This window comes from Lethenteron reissneri, unplaced genomic scaffold, assembly GCF_015708825.2.
Source record: "Lethenteron reissneri isolate LAM-NWPU_2019-01 unplaced genomic scaffold, ASM1570882v1 scaffold_1640, whole genome shotgun sequence".
Lineage (NCBI taxonomy): Eukaryota > Metazoa > Chordata > Hyperoartia > Petromyzontiformes > Petromyzontidae > Lethenteron > Lethenteron reissneri.
Genome location: NW_026891378.1, coordinates 895,596 through 915,270, shown reverse-complemented (window position 1 = coordinate 915,270; position 19,675 = coordinate 895,596). Strand labels below are relative to the sequence as shown.

General features: G+C 48.2%; 2 protein-coding genes and 1 long non-coding RNA gene across 3 annotated transcripts in view; 1 reads left to right on the top strand and 2 right to left on the bottom strand.

The window, feature by feature from the left end:
• The window catches only part of LOC133339158 (uncharacterized), a 175,430-nt gene that overhangs the window by 44,023 nt on the left and 111,732 nt on the right, over positions 1-19,675 (bottom strand). The gene's annotated exons all lie outside the window — the stretch shown is intronic.
• On the top strand, positions 811-1,489 carry LOC133339038 (uncharacterized). The gene is made up of 3 exons (XR_009754672.1): positions 811-963; positions 1,016-1,220; positions 1,326-1,489. It is a non-coding gene; the product is annotated as an uncharacterized LOC133339038 (long non-coding RNA).
• Positions 2,291-4,759, bottom strand: LOC133339037 (single-stranded DNA cytosine deaminase-like). Its single transcript, XM_061547161.1, has one exon. The coding sequence runs from the start codon at positions 3,915-3,917 to the stop codon at positions 3,294-3,296; it is 624 nt and encodes a 207-aa protein (XP_061403145.1). The 5' UTR covers positions 3,918-4,759; the 3' UTR covers positions 2,291-3,293.

Here is a 19,675-nt window from a genome sequence, read left to right as displayed (position 1 = left end):
CAGATCCCAGCACCATCAGTCAATGGCCAGCCCCCCCCCCCCCTTATCTGCAGGCTCCGTCCTCTGCTGGCTCATCGTGCCAGCCTTGGTCTCTAACAGTACGGGTACTGTGGCGGGCACAGGCGGGCAATCTCAACGGGGGGAACGCAGCGTCAAGGGGTGCGGTCGAGCCAAATTTTGTTTTATTTTTACCAGTCTCTGGGTCTGCTCTGCGTGATGAGCCTATGGGTGTTTCTGTGTGGTGAGTCTATGGGTCTCTGTGTGGTAAATCTATGGGTCTCTGTGTGGTGAGTCTATGGGTGTCTCTGTGTTGGGGGGTCTATGGCTGTCTCTGTGCGGAGAGTTTATGGGTCTCTGTGTGGCGAGTCTATGGGTCTTTGTGTGGTGAGTCTATGGGTCTCTGTGTGGTGAGTCTATGGGTCTCTGTGTGGAGAGTCTATGGGTCTCCGAGTGGTGAGCTATGGGTTTATGTGTGGTGAATCTATGGGTCTCTGTGTGGTGAGTCTATGGGTGTCTCTGTGTGGTGAGTATATGGGTCTCTGTGTGGAGAGTCTATGGGTCTCTGTGTGGCGAGTCTATGGGTCTCTGTGTGGCGAGTCTATGGGTGTCACTGTGTGGTGAGTCTATGGCTGTCTCTGTGTGGTGAGTCTATGGGTCTCTGTGTGGGTCTATGGGTGTCTCTGTGTGGTGAGTCTATGGGTCTCTCCATGATGCATCTATGGGACTCTGCATGATGAGTCTATGTGCTTCTGTGTAATGCATCTATGGCTCTCTGTGTGATGAGCCTAGGGGTCTCCATGCAATGAGCCACGCGGCCACGGGAAGAACATGCAGACTCCAAATATACAAGCATCAGCGGCAGGATCGAACCCACGACCACCTGTACACCGGGTGATGAAGATAAAATATGTGTAATGACAATAGAGCCTGCATGTGGTGTGATGTGACTATTGGCCACGGGAGGTAATGACAGGGGAGTCAGCCGACAGTGTGAATGCACTAGTGGCTACGGGAGGTAATGACAGGGGTATCAGTTGTGAGTGAAGAGACTGGTGGCTTCGGGAATGTTCGAGAAGGGGAGCGTGGTCAGGTGACGGAAGAGGATGGTGGAGTCTGCTGGTAGAGTGCGCGTTCAGAGTCAGCGAGAATGATCGAGAAAGGGGGCGTGGACTCGTGCTGATATATAATGGAGATGCACGGGGGACTGGTGGCTACGGGAGGTAACGACAGCGGGAGTCAGCTGAGAGTGTGAAGGGACTGGTGGCTACGGGAGGTAATGACAGGGGAGTCAGCTGAGCGTGTGAAGGGACTGGTGGCTACGGGAGGTAACGACAGCGGGAGTCAGCTGAGAGTGTGAAGGGACTGGTGGCTATGGGAGGTAATGACAGGGGAGTCAGCTGTGAGTGAGAAGGGACTGGTGGCTATGGGAGGTAATGACAGGGGAGTCAGTTGTGAGTGTGAAGGGACTGGTGGCTATGGGAATGATCGAGAAGGGAGCGTGGTCAGGCGACGGAAGAGGACGGTGGAGTCTGCCATTGGAGCGAGCGTCCAATCAGCGAGAAGGATCTGGAAGGGTGCGTGGCCTCCGTCGGTTTTCTAAGGGGGAGATGCGTGGGAGACTCGGGGCTGTTGCATTGGGATTTCCGCCTAATGTCAAGTGAACGTGTCTTCAATAAAGTGCCATCTCAAGAGACGTGTTTCAAGTCGTCATTACATATGTAAGGGGGTGAGGCGGTAGAGAGTCCTCTCCACTGCTTACCTATATCAGAGGACTTGGAACATCTTAATCCGCTGCCGCCCTTTTCCCATCCTATGAAACAAGTGTAGAACAACGATATTGTACAGTATTCCTATGTTCCCACTCATGTGCTCCTTAACAGGTTTCTAATTAGAAATTTAGTAGTTCTCGGGGAGGCACAGGACCTGTGGATATACAGCAGGCCCAGGACCGCCGGTAGTCAACATGTCCTAGTCACGGTGGCTAGGAGATGATAACTACCTCACCTGATATACAGGAGGTCGTCGATTCGACCCCGACTGTGACAATGTCTGCTGTATATTTGGAATTTGCATCTCTCTTCCCGTGGTCGCGTGGAATTTTTCTCCGAGTCCTCCAGTTTTTTCCCTCCATATTAAGAAACACGCATGAAGAGTAGTTGGCTGCTGCCACACATTTCCACGTGCTGATCAACTTTGTTGAGCTATAATTTGTGATGGCCAGGTCGCTTCTGAAAAAGAGCTACATAGCTAAATGGTGGCCCTTACACCTGGCAAAATAAATAAAAAATAGTTTTAGTTTAGTGCAACGCGCAACGAACCTGGCAGAGACCCGAGTTCGACTCCCACTCATGGCCACCACAAGTGATAGCGATTATCTGAACCGGTCCTGGGCCTCCTCTGGATCGACTCAGCCTCAAATGAAGAACTCTTACCAGCAAATCCTAAGCACAGCCTTTGTTCTCGATACAACAAATGATAACGTTCGCAGTGTGCGGTTTATTCGGAATGAAGCCAACTTATGATGTCCCATATATCCACATAGCTAGTGAAGAGCAGGAGGGTTAGTGGTGTGGTTATTAATCAGACTATTTAATTACACTGGAGGAATCCGATGAGCTAAAAAGCACTTTCATCACAAATGTCCAGTAGGGTCACGGAATAAGGACGTTACAACAAACCAGGTACAAAATCACGATAGTAGTTGTGCAAAGCACAAGCCAGATAAACACAACATCACCCAGACACATACAAAGACTGTACAACACTAAACCATCCCCATCCTACCAGGCAAAGCCCACACAGGTTATTAACTTATTGTTCAGAAGCGACCTGGCCACAAATGACAGCTCAACAAAGTGGCTTATCGTGTGGAAGTTTATAGCACCACAATACTCTAAGCAATCTCAATGCACGATATTAAATGTGGAGGGAAAAACCGGATGACCTGGAGTAAAAATCCACGCGACCACGGGGAGAGAGAGAGACGCAAACTCCAAATATACAGCAGCAGCAGGCGTCAAAGTTGGGATCGAACCCCCGACCTCCTGTATACCAGGCGAGGAAGTTAACATCTCCTAGCCACCGTGGAGACCCTTAAATACATAAACAAAGTCTATAACTTAAAATTGCATCCTCAATACCCAAGCTTCGAAAAAGGGAGCATTAAACAACATCAAAAACAGTTCCAGACCACACCAAGATCACACAGTCACTGAATAGAATTGTACATTAACATCAAACTATAAATACATTATTAATGTGAGTCTGTTACCCGAATTCCATCCGCATAGCCTCTAAACATCAGGAGTCTTAGCGGTGTGGAGTCTTTTTACCTGAATCATAATGGACAACTCGCTCCGTCGTGTAAGAGCTCGATTCGAAGTCTTCTTAAGCCATTTATTTTCATTCAAATTGCGGCCCAACGTTTGGATGTAGTTGTTCCAGCACCATTGGTAGTGTTCACCAAGCATTATTGCCAATCCAACCCCGTTATTTCTGAGGTTCCACAGCCCAATTTGATTCCGCTTAATGTTCTCGAAATAGAGTTTGCAAGCCCAGATTTTCAAAGTGTGTCCTTTCCCCATCAGCTTCTTGTTATACCAATTTAAGATCTTTTCAGCGCAATTTGCACACGGACTCCAGGATGAGTACCAATTTATCGTGTATTTTCCAGGGTTTTCGAGCAGGTACTCTTTGACTTTTTTAATGCAAAAAATTTCGGCGTGATATCCTAGGTCTGCCTCGCTCCGTGGTTTATTCACAGCATAGCCCCAAAAACGGACGCGGCTATTCTGCCGTTTTAATTCAAAGATAACGTAGCATATATGCGACTTGGATCTTTTAAAGTTTAAAAACTGCGTCCTAAACGTGCAGCTGTCCAACTTCTCGCCGACTCTCACGTACTCAGCGTTGGCCATATCTCCTGGTATCTCGACTCAAGGCCACCAGCAAGACGCTCGCTAATACTCTTTGGTTCTTTCGGTAAAGTAACGTAGGTGAAAATAATAAGAAAAGAAAATAAAAAGTAAAAACAACAAAAAATATTATTTTTTTCACCTACCTGACTTTACCGAAAAAAACAAAGAGTATGGATCCTTGCAGTCACAAAAACTTAAAATCTAGAACGCTGGCTAATGTCAACTCTGAACGCAACCCCCCCACCCAGCCACCTTCCTTATATACACGGCTCTGCCGTGTCACCTACTGCCCCCACCTGCGTAAACGGTGGTCGCGTCACTGGGTTTCAGTTTATGTCGTAGAATCGTGCGTGCATCACCACCAAATCATCAGCAATGCGCCCCCTCCCCCGGGATGGTTTGAGCCGCTTTAGTGAAATGACAGGATACACGGAACTCGTACGAGATGGCATAACTCGATTAGATTCCAGGCACTCTATCTCGCCCCTCTCATCTCACTCCACTCCGCTCCATGCACTCACCTGCCTCTGCCCTCTCATCTCACGCTATTCCCTACCTGTATTTATTTCTATGAAATTTGATACCTCTCCCTCTATACAGAGACCCATAGACTCCCACGGAGAACGATAGACTCACACCGAGAACTATAGACTCACACCGAGACCTATAGACTTACACCGACACCCATAAACTCATACTGATACCCATAGACTCACACAGATACCCATATGTTCAAACCGAGACTCATAGATTCACACAGAGACCTATAGACTCACACAGAGACCCACATACTCATAGACTCACTACAACAAGACCCACAGACTCACATATCGACCCAGTGTCTCACATAGATTATCATCTTGACGCACGCAGGTCAAACGCGACCGTGCCTATCGTGTTTGACCTTCGTCGAACAATGGTCAAGGAAGAGATAAGAACGGAAAAACCCCCACACCAAAAATGCACCTCTAAGTCAGTCAAAATTGCATTCACGCCTTTGAAGAGCCCTCCCAGCCGGCTTTGTCTCTCAAATTGTGCGCATATCACCTGCACCACCATGACCAGAATCACAAAATTGTATTCATACCGCAGTAGGAATCCGATGAGCTAAGCAGCTTTTTTTTAGCAAAGGGGCACGGGGGTCAGAATGTCACACCAACGACAACACCAACAAACAATGCAACAAAAATCCCCACGATACGATCGCAAAGTACAAGAAAGGTTTAAACGAGTCACTCGCAGCGTTGTATAGTAGAGGCGCCATTACATTCGATGGGTGTCGCGCACGCACGCGACGTCGAGAGCGAATGTGCGACGTCGCGTGCTCGTGACACTACTCTACTATGCACTATACTACTATACACTATACACGACACTATTATACACTACACTACTATACAGTACACTATACACTACTATACACTACACTGTACACGAAACTACACTATAGATTACACCACTATATACTACACTACTATAAACTACACTACACTATTCACTACACTATATATTACACCGCCATATACTACACAACTATACACTATAGTATACACTACTATAAACCACTATACACTACAATGTATGCTACACTAATCTACACTATACATTCTTCTTCTTCTTGTTCGTCCATCAAAGTTGATGATGACCATGGCACGTTTGTCATTTTGTTGGATTTTGATGAGTGCGCAGATGGCTGAAGAGGCCAATCCGAGCCCGGAATTCCCTGTGGCACACTGGACAGGTCAGGGAGAATGCAGAGCTCTGAGGTGCAGCCACACGTCCTTCCTTGGTAGATTTGCGCTGTTGCCTCTTCAAGATAGCACAGGAGCGTCTCCTACTCTCACAGAGGACTGCACCGTCCTGTACTTTTCTTCTCCAGGCAGGTCAGTCCTGTGCTAGGGATTCCCAGCTTTTCAGGTCGAATCCAAAGCTCTTCAAGGAAGCTTTAAGGGTGTCCTTGTAGCGCTTTTTGGGGCCACCTTGTGCTCGCTTGCCATTCCTCAGCTCGCCAAAGAATACTTGTTTTGGAAGTCTCATTCTGGTCACGTGGCCAGTCCATCTAAGCTGTTCCTTCGCAAGCAAGGTGTAGATGCTGGGGATATTTGCCTTGCTGAGGACTTCCGTGTCAGGGATTCTGTCTTGCCACTTGATCCTCAGCAGTTTCCTCAGACAGCTCAAGTGGAAATGATTAAATTTCTTGGCATGGCGCTGGTAAACTGTCCAGGCTTCGCACCCATACAGAAGAGTTGGTAAGACAACAGCCCGGTAGACCTTCAGTTTTGTCTCCTGCTTGATGCCAGTCCTTTCCCATACCGAGTCACGTAGACGTCCAAAGGCTGCACTGGCCTTGACAATCCTGATGTTAACTTCATCATCTATGTGCACAGCGCGAGACAGTGTACTACCAAGGTAAGTAAACTTGTCAATGGCTGAAAGCTTTTGCCCATTCACAAAGATGGTTGGCTCAGTGTAGGGTTTCCCAGGAGCAGGTTGGTATAGGACTTCAGTCTTCTTTGTGCTGATTGTTAGGCCGAAGTTGTTGCAGGCTGAGGAGAGGTGGTCCATACTGTCCTGTAGATCTTTATTTGAGTCAGCAGCCAGAGCACAGTCATCAGCAAACAAAAGTTCTCGAACAGTGATTTCCTCCACTCTAGTTTTGGCTTGCATACTCCGCAGATTGAATAGCCCACCGTCAAAACCAGGGGTCCTCAAACTTTTTAAACAGGGGGCCAGTTCACTGTCCCTCAGACCGTTGGAGGGCCGGACTATAGTTAAAAAAAAACTATGAACAAATTCCGATGCACACTGCATATATCTTATTTTGAAGTGAAGAAACAAAACGGGAATAAATACAATATTTAAAATGAAGAACAAGTAAAGTTAAATCAACAAACTTGCCAGTATTTCAATGGGAACTATGGGCCTGCTTTTGGCTAATGAGATGGTCAATGTCCGGTTCCATATTTGTCACTGCTAGTCGTAACAAGTGATGCAAGTGTGCATCCATTAGTCTAGATCTGGTTGGAGATTTCAAATGTTTCATTCTGGAAAAAGTCTGTTCACAGACATAAGTGCTGCCAAAGATGGTTGCCATTTTGAGTGCATGGTTCCTGAGATGAGGATATGTCTCAGAGGGGAGAGATGCATAGAAATTATGAAGGCTGCTTGACTTGAATGCGTCTTTCAGAGAGTCACAATTCTGCAGTTCAGCCAGTTCCATTTGGTAAATTGTATCCACATTTTCAATGTCAATAGAAAATGGGTTACGGAAAAGCTGTATGTCCTGTTCATGGAGATGAAGCTCTTTAAATACAAATTGGAACTCCTTTTGCAATTTTTCCAGTGAATCCACACGTTTTGTTTGGGAATGCAACCAATGGTTTTTCCGCTAACAGATTTTGAGTTGTGGGGAGATGGCAGACGTTTTCCTCCTTCACTTGTTTGATGAGGAGGCCTAATATTACTTCAAATGCTTTGACATGTGATTGCATATCACAGATGAGCTTCCCCTTTCCTTGAAGTTGCACATTGAAACTGTTGAGTAGCTCTGTTACATCTGTCAGAAAGGCAAGGTGCCATTTCCATTCTGCATCATTGAGCTCTGGTACTTCTTTGTTATTTTTAAAGCAGAAAAGCTGTAATCTGTGGAAGTAAGTCATAGAAACGTTTCAAAACTCTCCCTCGACTCAGCCAACGGACTTCTGTGTGATACAGAACATCTTCATAGTCAACATTTAGCTCAGACAGAAATGCCTGAAATTGTCTGTGGTTTAGTGCATGAGCTCTAATGAAGTTAACACAAGATACCACAAATTTCATAACCGAGTCCCACTTCAGTGATTTACTACACAGCGATTGTTGGTGGATGAGGCAGTGTATGGCTATTGGATGAGAATGGTTATGTTTGTCCATCTCTTGGTTAATGCGAGCAATTACTCATTTCTTAGACCCCACCATGCTAGGAGCACCATCAGTTGTCACACTGGCTAGTTTAGCCCAGTTCAGCTCCAAACCATTCACAGTTTGGCAAACCTTTTCATAGATATCCTCTCTTCTTGGTTCTTTCGGTAAAGTCACGTAGAAGGGAAGTAATAAAATAATAAAAATAAAACATAATAAAATAATTCTCACGACGTTTCGGCCACAACGCAAGCAGCCGTCCTCAGGTGAAAGCCAGGTCTGTCGGGGAGACAGCGTCTGAATGAAACAGCACACGAGCTTGGAGCATATATAAGCTGGGTTGGAAACGGGGGAAAGAGCGCCTTGACAAATAATTTGCATATCAAGAGGAATTTAGCATATTTATGGGACATGCAGGAATGTTATTAGTACTACATATGCAGCACGAGCATATGTAGTACGAATCACATTCCTGCATTTCCCATAAATATGCTAAATTCCTCTTGATATTGAAATTATTTTGTCAAGGCGCTCTTTCCTCCGCTTCCAACCCAGCTTATATATGCTCCAAGCTCGTGTGCTGTTTCATTCAGACGCTGTCTCCCCAACAGACCTAGTTTTCACCTGAAGACGGCTGCTTGCGTTGTGGCCGAAACGTCGTGAGAATTATTTTATTACTTCCCTTCTATGTGACTTTACCGAAAGAACCAAGAAGATGAATCCCTGCAGTCACGAAAGCTTTAAATCGAAAGATATCCTCTCCTGTAGTTGTTCCTTTGATGCTTTGCAGTGCAGCAAGCTCTTCTGTGACTTCAAAATAGTCATTCGTCGCACGAATAAAAATTTGAAGTTGTGCAGAATCACGAACATCATTGCTTTCGTCGAGTGCCAAGGAAAAATAGGAAAGTTTTTTTGTGGAGTTTTGCAAATGCTGATGCAAATTGTCTCCCATTTCTTCAATCCTCCGTGTAATTGTAGGTCCTAAAAGACTCACTGTACTAAATAAATCGGCCTTCTCTGGACACATCTCTTTGGCAACAGAAAGAAGGCATTCTTTAACAAATTCTCCCTCCACGAATGGTCTGCCAGTGCATGCTATTACCTTGGCAACTTGAAAACTTGCTCGCAGTGATGAAATATTTAGCTGCTTCTGCTTCACAAAACTATTTCGCTGAGTTGTTAATGTATTTTTCAGTTTTAATATTTTATCTTTTCTCACTTCTCCGACCAAACAAGCATATTTATCTTTATGTTGAGTTTTATAGTGTTGACGTAAATTGTATTCTTTGAACACAGACACTATATTCTGGCATATCAGACACACATCTCTTTCCTTGTACTGTATGAAAAAGTAATCATAAGTCCACTGTTCTTTGAATATCCTACACTCCGAGTCAATTTTTCTCTTTCTTGACATCATTGTTTCCTAGGGAGTCAAAATTGCTATTAGTAAAATACCAATATATATACAGCGCTACAAAAACAATATACCAGTAATAACTTTGCCCACACAGAGACATACAGACTGCACTGCCCATCAATGCAGTCTGATTGGGGGAAACTCCGCCCCCTCTCCCTCTTCCACCAATGACCGTCCTTCTCATGCAGAAAAAAAGTAACAGACAGGCAGCGGCGGCAAAAACACCCGGCGGGCCGGATAAATGTCCTCGGCGGGCCGCATGTGGCCCGCGGGCCGTAGTTTGAGGACCCCTGGTCAAAACGGTAGATGAAGTTATTCCCAGTGTTGTGGTTCTGGAATGAGTCTTGCAGCATGGCAGAAAACACCATGCTGAAGAGCGTTGGCGCTAAAACGCAGCCTTGCTTCACCCCGTTTGTGATTGGGAACGGATCAGAGAGTTCTTGCTGGTCTCTGATGCTGGCCATCATGCCATCATGGAGTTTGCGCATGATGCCAATGAACTTGTCTGGACACCCATATTTGGCCATGATTTTCCATAGGCCCTCCCGGCTGTGTCGAATGCTTTTGTTAGATCAACGAAAGCCATATATAGATCAACATTTTGTTCTTGGCATTTCTCCTGTAACTGCCGGGCAGTAAATACCATGTCAGTGGTTCCGCAGTCTTTTCTGAAACCACACTGACTCTCAGGTAGCAGACCCTGGTCTAGGTGGACAATTAGGCGGTTCAGAAGGATTCTTGCCAAGATTTTGCCAGCGACTGATAGTATGGAGATGCCTCTATGGTTGTCGCAGTCCTGCCGATTGCCTTTCCTTTTATATAGATTGATAATAGTAGTGTAATGCGGGCGTAAATGGGCGGGGCGGATATGACGATCCGAGAGGGAGGAGTCAGGGTCACGTGGGGGAGAAGTTATAGCGGGGAGACAGGAAGCCATCTGGGTCAGTCGGGGGAGTGAAGAGTGGTGAACACGTTGGGTGGTCGCCGTGCCTCAGCCTGGTGGCTGAGGGGCTCATGACGGCGCCAGCCAGCGGGGTGGAAGAGAGAGTTGGGGATAGAGAGAGAGAGAGGGGCGAGATCGCCACAGAGGCCACGCAGGGCTGAGGTTGGAGATGGCGAGATCGCCACAGAGGCCACGCAGGGCTGAGATTGGGGAGTGGTGAGACTCGGCACCGCCAGCCAGCGGTGACCGAGCACGGAGGAACAGGGAGCAGCGGTGGAGCTGCTGTGAGAGCAGCCGGAAGGCTGCACCAAAGGACCTGCAGCAGAGCTGCAGGAGCGCGGAAGGCTACGGGAGCGAAGGCAGCTGTGGAGCTGCCAAGCAGAGAGTCTCAGGAGGAGTGCCGTGTGGGAAAAGATACGAACCCAAATAAAGGACACAGGACAGAGAGAAGCGTCCGAGTCTTTTATTACAGTAGTATCCTTGAACTCCTTGGGAACGGCTTCTAATTTCCACAGAGACTGGAAGAGGTCGGTCAGTTTCTCGACTAAGCAAGGCCCTCCAGCCTTGTAGATTTCTGCTGGAATGGCATCGGACCCTGGAGCTCTGCCTGATGAGAGGAGTGTTATGGCTTTGCTGGTTTCCTCAATGGATGGTAGAACAGCCAGGGACTGGTTTATTTCAACTTGAGGCAGTCTCGCAATTGCCTCCTCATTTATGCATGATGGCCGGTTGAGGACCGCGCTGTAGTATTCGACCCATCTTGCAAGTATTTTGTGCTTTTCCGTGAGGAGTGTTGTTCCATCTGAATTCAGGAGAGGTGAAGTTCCTGAGTGTTGCGGACCATAGACCTGCTTGAGTGCATAATAGAGGCACTTGGTGTTGTTACTGTCAGCGTAGGATTGAATCTCCTCAGCTTTTGCGCACAGCCAGGCGTCTTGCATGACTGAGTCTCTGCTGGACAATCCTGCGAATGTTGAGGAAGGCAGTTTTTTTTTTAAACTTGAGCTGCTGTCATTCAGATATGCTTTATGCAGGCGGTGTTTTTCGTAAAGGAGTGCTCGGATTTCTGCATCGTTCTCATCAAACCAATCTTGATGTGTACGTAATGGAACACCAAGTGATTCAAGGGCTGTAGAATGCAGCACGGTCTTGAGAGCAGTCCAGTCTGCCTCAGCGTCTGTATGCTCGAAGCTTAGAGACTCCAGGTGATGATCTAGAGCCTCAACAAAGGCCAGTCTGGTGTGTTCCTATTGTAGGCGAGTGATGTTAAGATGCTTGACGCGTCTATTTCCTTGTGGGCGTCTGGGAGGCTTAATCCGGATGTTCAGTTTGGAGATGATGAGACGATGGTCAGTCCAACATTCAGCACCACACATTGCCTTGGTCACCCTGACATCATGCCGGTCGCTCCTCCTCACGATGACGTAGTCAATCAAGTGCCAGTGGTGTGAACGAGGATGCATCCATGAGGTTTTCTTGCGCTTTGGTAGTTGGAATATCGTGTTGGTGATGAGCAGGTCAAACTCAGAGCATGTTTTCAGCAGTAGAAGACCGTTGCTGTTACATTTTCCAATGCCATGTGCACCTATGACTCCATTCCATGATTGATGGTCACTTCCAACTCTGGCGTTGAAATCACCCAGTATCAGGAGTTTGTCCGAGCTGGCTGTGGCAGCAATAATTACTTCCAGGTCATTATAGAACTTGGTTTTGACCTCGTCAGAGTTGGTCATGGTAGGGGCATAGGCACTGATGATGGTGGCCACCTTTTTACCCAATAGGTGGAGCTGTAAGGTCATTAAACGGTCGTTTATCCCCTTGGGTTGGCTTGCCAGTTGGTTGACCAGGTGGTTTTTTACTGAAAAACCAACACCAGCATCACGTCTCTCCTCCTGGCCTCGTCCGCTCCAGAAGAATGTGTAACCTGCACCCACTTCAGTCACTTGTCCAGTATCGGCCAGTCGGGTCTCACTAAGGGCAGCAACATCCACATTGTATCTGGCTAGCTCTCTCCCCACGAGGGCGGTGCGTCTCTCAGGTATTTTTGACCCAGATGTGTCCATCAAAGTGCGCAGATTCCAGGCGCCAACAGTGAGTGGTATCACTTTGGTCTTTTTCATTTTATTTGTTTTTGTTTTTCGACCGCAAGTATGGGATCCCGCCAGCTGCGGTAGGCTGGCCAGGATGTTTTGAAGCAGACAATGTTTAGGGTACCTTTTCTAACCCTTTCCTCACTACGGAGGTGAGCAGTGTGATCTTGAATAGGGCTGCTCAGTCACTCAGGGTGCTGCCGGACTTCACTGCTGCTTCGGTCCAGTGAGGGAACGACCAATATCCTGAGCCACCTGCGTGCAGGTTTGCGGCTACAGCTTCCAGCATATCCGTGCCTACTGCTTCGTCGCTCACCCATCGCCACATGACTTGGATAATAACGATGGTAAATAAAGTGCCATGACTTGCGCAGAGAACTTGAATTTAAGTGAGGGTGATTTGCGCAGCGTCAACCTCACTCTCTCGACCAGCCGCATCTGTACCCAGTGGCAAGACGTAGTCAAGACGACTGGAGATGGTCTTGGTTGCAGTGGAAGGTCTAAAGACCCGTTTTGGTGGAATTTCCTCCACCAGGGGTTCCACATGCCCAGGCTCAGACAAGCTGAGTTTGTCGGGTTAGTTAACCGCCGCCCGGGGTTCGGCGTTGGCAGCTGCTGACTGTACCGACTCACCAGGGATGTTGAGCCTGGTGTGCGCCTCCGGTAGCAGCTAGAGGGCCGGGCCAGATGGAACAAGCCTGAGGCACAACTAGCTGGTCAGACACACTACAATATATGCTACACTAATGTACACTATACATTACACCACTATATACAACACTACGATACACTACACATACACTACACTACTATACACTACACTAATCACTACACTATTATACAATACACAATATATTACACCACTATATACTACACTACTATACACTACACTATACACGACACTATTACACACTACTCTACACGACACTATTCACTACACTACTATACACTACACTATACACAACACTATAACACACTACTCTACACTACACTATTCACTACACTACTATACACTACACTACTAGCTTTACTACCCGGCTTCGCCCGGGTATTTGGATTCACCACGCCCGGCCGCCTTTGTCTCCCCAGGGAGGATGTTCACACACGACACCAGTTAGTCGTTTGAGGCTGAGTCGACCTAGGGGAGGCCCAGGTCCGAACGTTGTTTATGAATAATGTTTGCTAAAGCGTACGTGTTACAAATTGACTAACTTTACTTCATAACCAGGCTACAGTGTACATGATAGACTGGCAGTACACGCACCCAGCTGAATAAGCAGGCTACAGTCTACATTCTAGACGGCCAGTACGCTGAAGCAGCTTAATGACTATTTGTACAAAGAACATTTAAAAAATCGATTATAATATCCAGGCTACAGTCTACATTGTAGACTGCCAGTACACCCACTCAGCTTGATAAGCAGGCTAGAGTGTACATGATAGAGTGGCAGTACGCTCACCGAGCGTAATAAGCAGGCTACAGTGTACATTATAGACTGCCAGTACACTGTGGCAATTTAATAAGCAGGCTACAGTGTACATTATAGACTGGCAGTACGCTCACCCAGCTTAATGACTATTTGTACAGTCACCATTAAAAGAATAGATTCTTGGCGCGTTGTGTTTAAAAGTTATATTAATTGCGCACATTGTGTTGGGGGGGGGAGTGAAGAGTACGTGAAAGTGTGATGAATTTACCTCAGAGTCGCGTGGTGGGTGTGGAGGCCTAGTAGCGTGCAGAGCCTCCGGCCTCGCCTAAATAGCCCACCCGGCAGAGGCAGGGTACGGGTGGCGTTTCCCCCCCCCCCCCCCAGCGCTACAATAATACAGTCTAATCGCTATAATGTTATTATCTACGGAGCCTATAATAGTAATAGAACACATTGTGGTGGGAGGGGAGTGAAGAGGACGTGAAACTTTGAAGAATTTACGTGAGAGTCGCGTGTTAATGCGTGCGCCTATTTTTAACGCTAATTCAAAATGGCGTCCACCCCGCGCCGAAGGCGTCGCTACCCGTTGGCAGGGGCAACCGCCGTCCAATGAAAGCGGCGAAGGCGTGGCTACCCGTTGGCAGGGGCAACCGCCGTCCAATGAAACTGCAGCCCTTGGCGAAGGCGTCGCTAGCCGTTGCCAGGGGCAACCGCCGTCCAATGAAAGCGGCGAAGGCGTCGCTAGCCGTTGGCAGGGGCAACCGGCGTCCAATGAAAGTGCGTATGGTCTGGCGACACACACACAGACAGACAGACAGATTCGCGATTTTATATATATAGATATATTGCCCCAGTTTAACGTCGCGTGAAGGGGAAAATAGGCACGTCAGTGATATTTGGCAGGTAAGGCCCACTGAGCTATGTAGCGATCACTAATGAGGATAGCTCAACAAAGTGGCTGATGTCATCATCATCATCGCGTGGGACTGTATCGCAGCAACCAAATGCTCTAAACGCATTCTGATGTTGATTCTACATGTGGAGGGGATAAGCTGGAGGGCTCGTAAAGAAAAATCCACGCAGCGACAGCTGCAGGGAAAGAGAAAGCGACACGCAGACTCCAAATATACAGCAGCAGGCGTCGTCAGGGTCGGGATCGAACCTACGACCTCCTGTATACCAGGCGAGGTAGTTAACATCTCCATAGGGAGAAAGAGAGACACGCACACTGCAAATATACAGCAGAAGGCATCGTCATGGTCAAGATCGAACCCACGACCTTCTGTATACCAGGCAAGGTAGTTAACATCTCTACGGGGAGAAAGAGAGATACACAGACTCCAAATATACAGCAGAAGGCATCGTCAGGGTCAAGATCGAAGCTACGACCTCCTGTATACCAGGCAAGGTAGTTAACATCTCTACGGGGAGAAAGAGAGATACGCAGACTCCAAATATACAACAGAAGGCATCGTCAGGGTCAAGATCAAACCTACGACCTTCTGTATACCAGGCGATGTAGTTAACATCTCCTAGCAGCCGTGACGATGGTGATTATGATGATGACAGAGAAAGAGAGACACGCAAACTCCAAATACACAACAGGCGTCGGCGGGGTACGCGGATCGAACCCACGCCCCGTCTGCATACCAGGCGAGTTAGTTAGCACGCTACCAACAGACATATGTAGTGAGTTCAACCGAGTCTCAAACGTACTCTTTGGAGGCAACACATTTCCTAACACGTACACACAGGGTAACTGCCTCTTTTCAGAATATTCAACCTATGGTGGTGACCACCAAGCTAACTACACTAATAACACCGTAACTAGCTACAACGGACCGGACCATAGCTTGAGTCCTGGTCCACGTGTTGGAGACTCTTGTCGAACGTAGACGAAAGTTTATTCAGGATGAACAACAGCGCCGGTTGCTCTGGGGGACCCGGCTTATACCCTCCGCGGCATGGCCGGCTCCGCCCTTGGCCACGCCCACCTTCGAAAATCCTCCAGCAGGATCTCGACCCAGACACGTGACCTCCCCTAGCCTCCACTTGGGGGGCCCCTGTGTAGATTTAACCGGTCACGTGTCCTCTGGGGTCAAGTTTCAAGTTTAATTTATTAGGTATAGCCCTGTGAGCCATTTGGCTCTTGCATCGGGTGCAACAGCAACAAACTTCTTTTTCTTCTTCCTAGCGTTGTTCCCGCTGTGGCACAGGGTCCGCTTTTCGGCATTGTCTTCTCCATTTGGCTCGGTCCAGGGCATCTTCGGGGGATGCGTTTACCATCTTCATGTCTTCCTTTATTCGATCCATCCATCGCTTCTTCGGACGTCCGCGTGGACGGCGGCCCTCTGGCTCAATACGCATGGCAGTCTTGTCCACTGATGACTCTTCACTTCGCATCACATGGCCGTACCACCGAAGCCTTGCCTCAAGCATCTTGTCCGCAATGGGGGCCACACCAAGTCGCTTCCGAACGTCTTCGTTCATGACACAATTCCATCGAGTCAGTCCAAGGCTCCATCTGAGCATCCTCATCTCCATGGTATGGAGGGCTTGTGGTTGGCCAGCACTCGCAACTGCAACAACAACAAAAACATGAACAAGAAAACATCTTAAAGTGACTATGTGCAAACAGAAAATCCAAGAAAAGACAGCAAAATATTGCAGAAAAGGCACCGTACACCAACACTGTGTGCAAAAATCCCAGTGGGATGCAAGTCAAACAACAAAAACAACCACAAGACAACTTAGATTAAGGCCATCAGTCTAACTCTGTGCAACAAACAAACATGGCCAAACCGAAAAACTTTTCAAAAATCACCAAAATAAAGCCATAAAAGCAATGAAACAGTGATCATAGGAACTGTGACCGAATTTTCACAATAAACGATGTAAACAACATGTATTACCAAACTCTGCAGCCATAGCTGGCTGCATGAGTCACTCCACAACAGTAGGTGCATCAGTCGGAGTATCAACATTTTTCAATGCACCTTTAAGATCAGCACACTAAATCAAAACACAGATCATACTTTGCATACTTTGTCGGTGTTTGAAGATCAAGAGGAGCTCCCCGTCGCTGCTGCCCCGCCATCTCCACCTGCCACTTGGCGGCTCGACCTCCAGCCGCTCCATAGCGCACCGCGAGCCAGCGGTTCCGGTAGAGAGCGGTGGTGAGCGCCACGTGGCGCGGGGCAGCGCAGTCACGCCAGAGAGCGGGTCGGCATCCGCGAGAACGAGAGGAGGTGGCTGTACGAAGATTTGAATAAATAATACGGAAAATTACTTACCGTGTCGAAGCCACGTATTACACCGGTACCGTGTGTCGTTAATGTAGTAATTTGATTCCTTGCAAATGGTCTCCAGTTGGTGTTTGAGCGCCTCAACACAACTCCTGCTGTTTTAATGTCAGAAAGGGTAAACACCTATTCTTATTTTTTAATACTTTGATAACTGTAAAAAAGGTCCCTTTACACCACACTATCTCCGTGGTACGTCTGGACTGAGGCGGAAAGCCGCGGGGGGGGGGGGGGGATAGGGACGTGCTCCTCTGGAGGGATGGCCATCGGTCCGTCTAAAAATAAACCCTTTCACATTCTGATGACGTCTACTATTTTTTTTTCCTGTGACACTTGCCAGTTTTTTCTTCTGATTCCTGTTCCTATGATGTACACGTATGTGGGTGGGGAGGGGGGGGGAAGCGAAGGATTGGGAGGGGTGGGTTTGGTGGGAGGGTGGTGGCGGTGGTAATTAACCCTTTCCTATTCCGATGACGTACATCACATGTTACACTTACCACTTTTTTCTCGTGTCACCAGTTTTTCTTGTGATTCCCCTCCTATGACCTACACGTGGATGGTGGGGGGTGGGGGGGCCTTTAGCCTGCTTTGGAAGCTTGCGAAAATCTGCGGCCCAGGTCTGTGGTGAGATCTCCCAGGTCGTCAACCTGTCTCATCATTTTTTTTTTTGCCGGTCTATAGAAGCCCCCCCCCCGACCTCCCCACCTTCCCACCCCCTCTCCCGCCTCCCCCAGGTTCTCTTTGGAATCGATAGGCCTCATTGAGTCTGTAACTATCTCTGTGTGTCTCTCCTGCCGGCCGACGATCAGGTGGACCGGTGCTTCCTAGGCACTTGTCCGTTGTGTTTTCAGCACGGCATCTCTAATCTGGAGACTCCTAAAGAGTTGAGAGTGGGGTGGGGGGTAGGGATATTATGGTTGGTTCGGAGCCTCTCGATAGGTTGGATCATCCTGTCTGTGGGTTAGAGTTCTTTTACATTTTTGTAGTGAGTTCAATGAGACGTAGACAACGTAGTCGGAGGCACACTTATTTATTATACTTTACACTCAGCACAGGCCAAGGTATACAACACTTGAAGGGGTAGCGGCCCCTTCACCCGTCTAACAGGGAGACCCTACTAACACTAGCCCGGCTAGCCTACTCCCAGGTCCTCCACTCGAGAGCTATGGGGGGCTAGCTGATCCAGCTCTGGCCAAGCTAGGATCACGGCACCCTTAGCCACCAGACCGGCTCTTACAAGAGCACCGGCTCTGGGCTCTCGGGGCCACGCCACTGGCTTGCCCTGGTCGGTCCTTAGAAGGACAGCGATCCAGGGGAGTCCCAGGGCCTATCTAGCCGGTATTCACTCTTCACTGGTTAAGCTGAACACTGAACCCCGAGCCCACCGGCTCACCGCCTTATATAGCAACACCCCCACCCCCCCGAGGGGTGGGGCCGTGGGAGATCACAGCGCCGTTACAGCCCCCCAGGGCTAACCGATGCGGACGTGGATGTAGGCATCCTTCCGCGTGCGGGCGTAACCACCCCTTGTGTGTTTGTTCGCCCTCCCGCAACACCCCTACACTTTCAAGGCCGGAGTCCCTCCAGCTATTCCAACGTATTGTCCTTCCTCCCAACCTTCAATGCCGGGTTGCTCCAGAGCGATGGGGAGTTTGTAAGTGGGTCCTCTCGGCCTCGCTGTGACCGCCCTCAGTAGGGACAGGTCAGAACTTTACAACAAACACAATCCAACAGCACGATAGGCGTGCAAAGCATAGGGAAAGCTAAACAAATCTCGAAAAAAATATAAATTAAACTATACATATTTTTTTTATCTTACTAGGTAAGGCCCACTGCGCTATGTAGCATATTTTTCAGACAAGCGACCTGGCCATCACAAAAGTAAGCAGCTCAACGACGTGATTGATATCATCATCGTCATCATCATCGTGTGGAAATTCATAGCGGAAAAATAACCTTCACGCATTCAGGTCACACATCAACATCGCATCACCGAGCAAATGTCGCGGAACGTAACTCGCTCGTTAAGTGTGAGCGCTCTGGAACAGGACAGAATTAATCGTGCCGATGACCGGTACCAGCGGTGTCCAGATCGGCCTCTGTGGAGGAATAGGAAGGAGGCTCGTGAAGGACGCCGCTACTGTGCAGTTGGGGGCAGTCGCCCCTCCAACAAGAACGAAGGGCAGAGTTACGAATGCTCACAACGACAAGCGGAGCGCCGGGCGGATGAAAAGCAGCAAGTTGGCACGGTAGGGGGCACCGGCGGTGCATCTGCAGTCATTTCAGGTAGTCAACTCATGGCACCTGAAAAGTCTGTCCCGTGACCTCCTAACAGCAGCGAGCCTTCGATACTTCACGTGGCTTCGGAGTGCATCTGTAATAACATTTACCATAGGCCAATATTTCCCCTAGATCTACATTGCCCGTAGACCTACTTTGCCCATAGACTTCCATTGTCCATAGACTTACATTATCTGTAGACTTACTTTTCCCATAGACTTACCCAGAGACCCATAAACTCACACAGAATCATAGAATAACACAGACCCATAGACTCATACAGAGACCCACCGACTCACACAGAGATATATACTCATACAGTGATCCAAAGACTCACACAGAGACCCATGTAATCACAGTTCCCATGTCTTAACTTTGTGTGTGCAGCAGAGG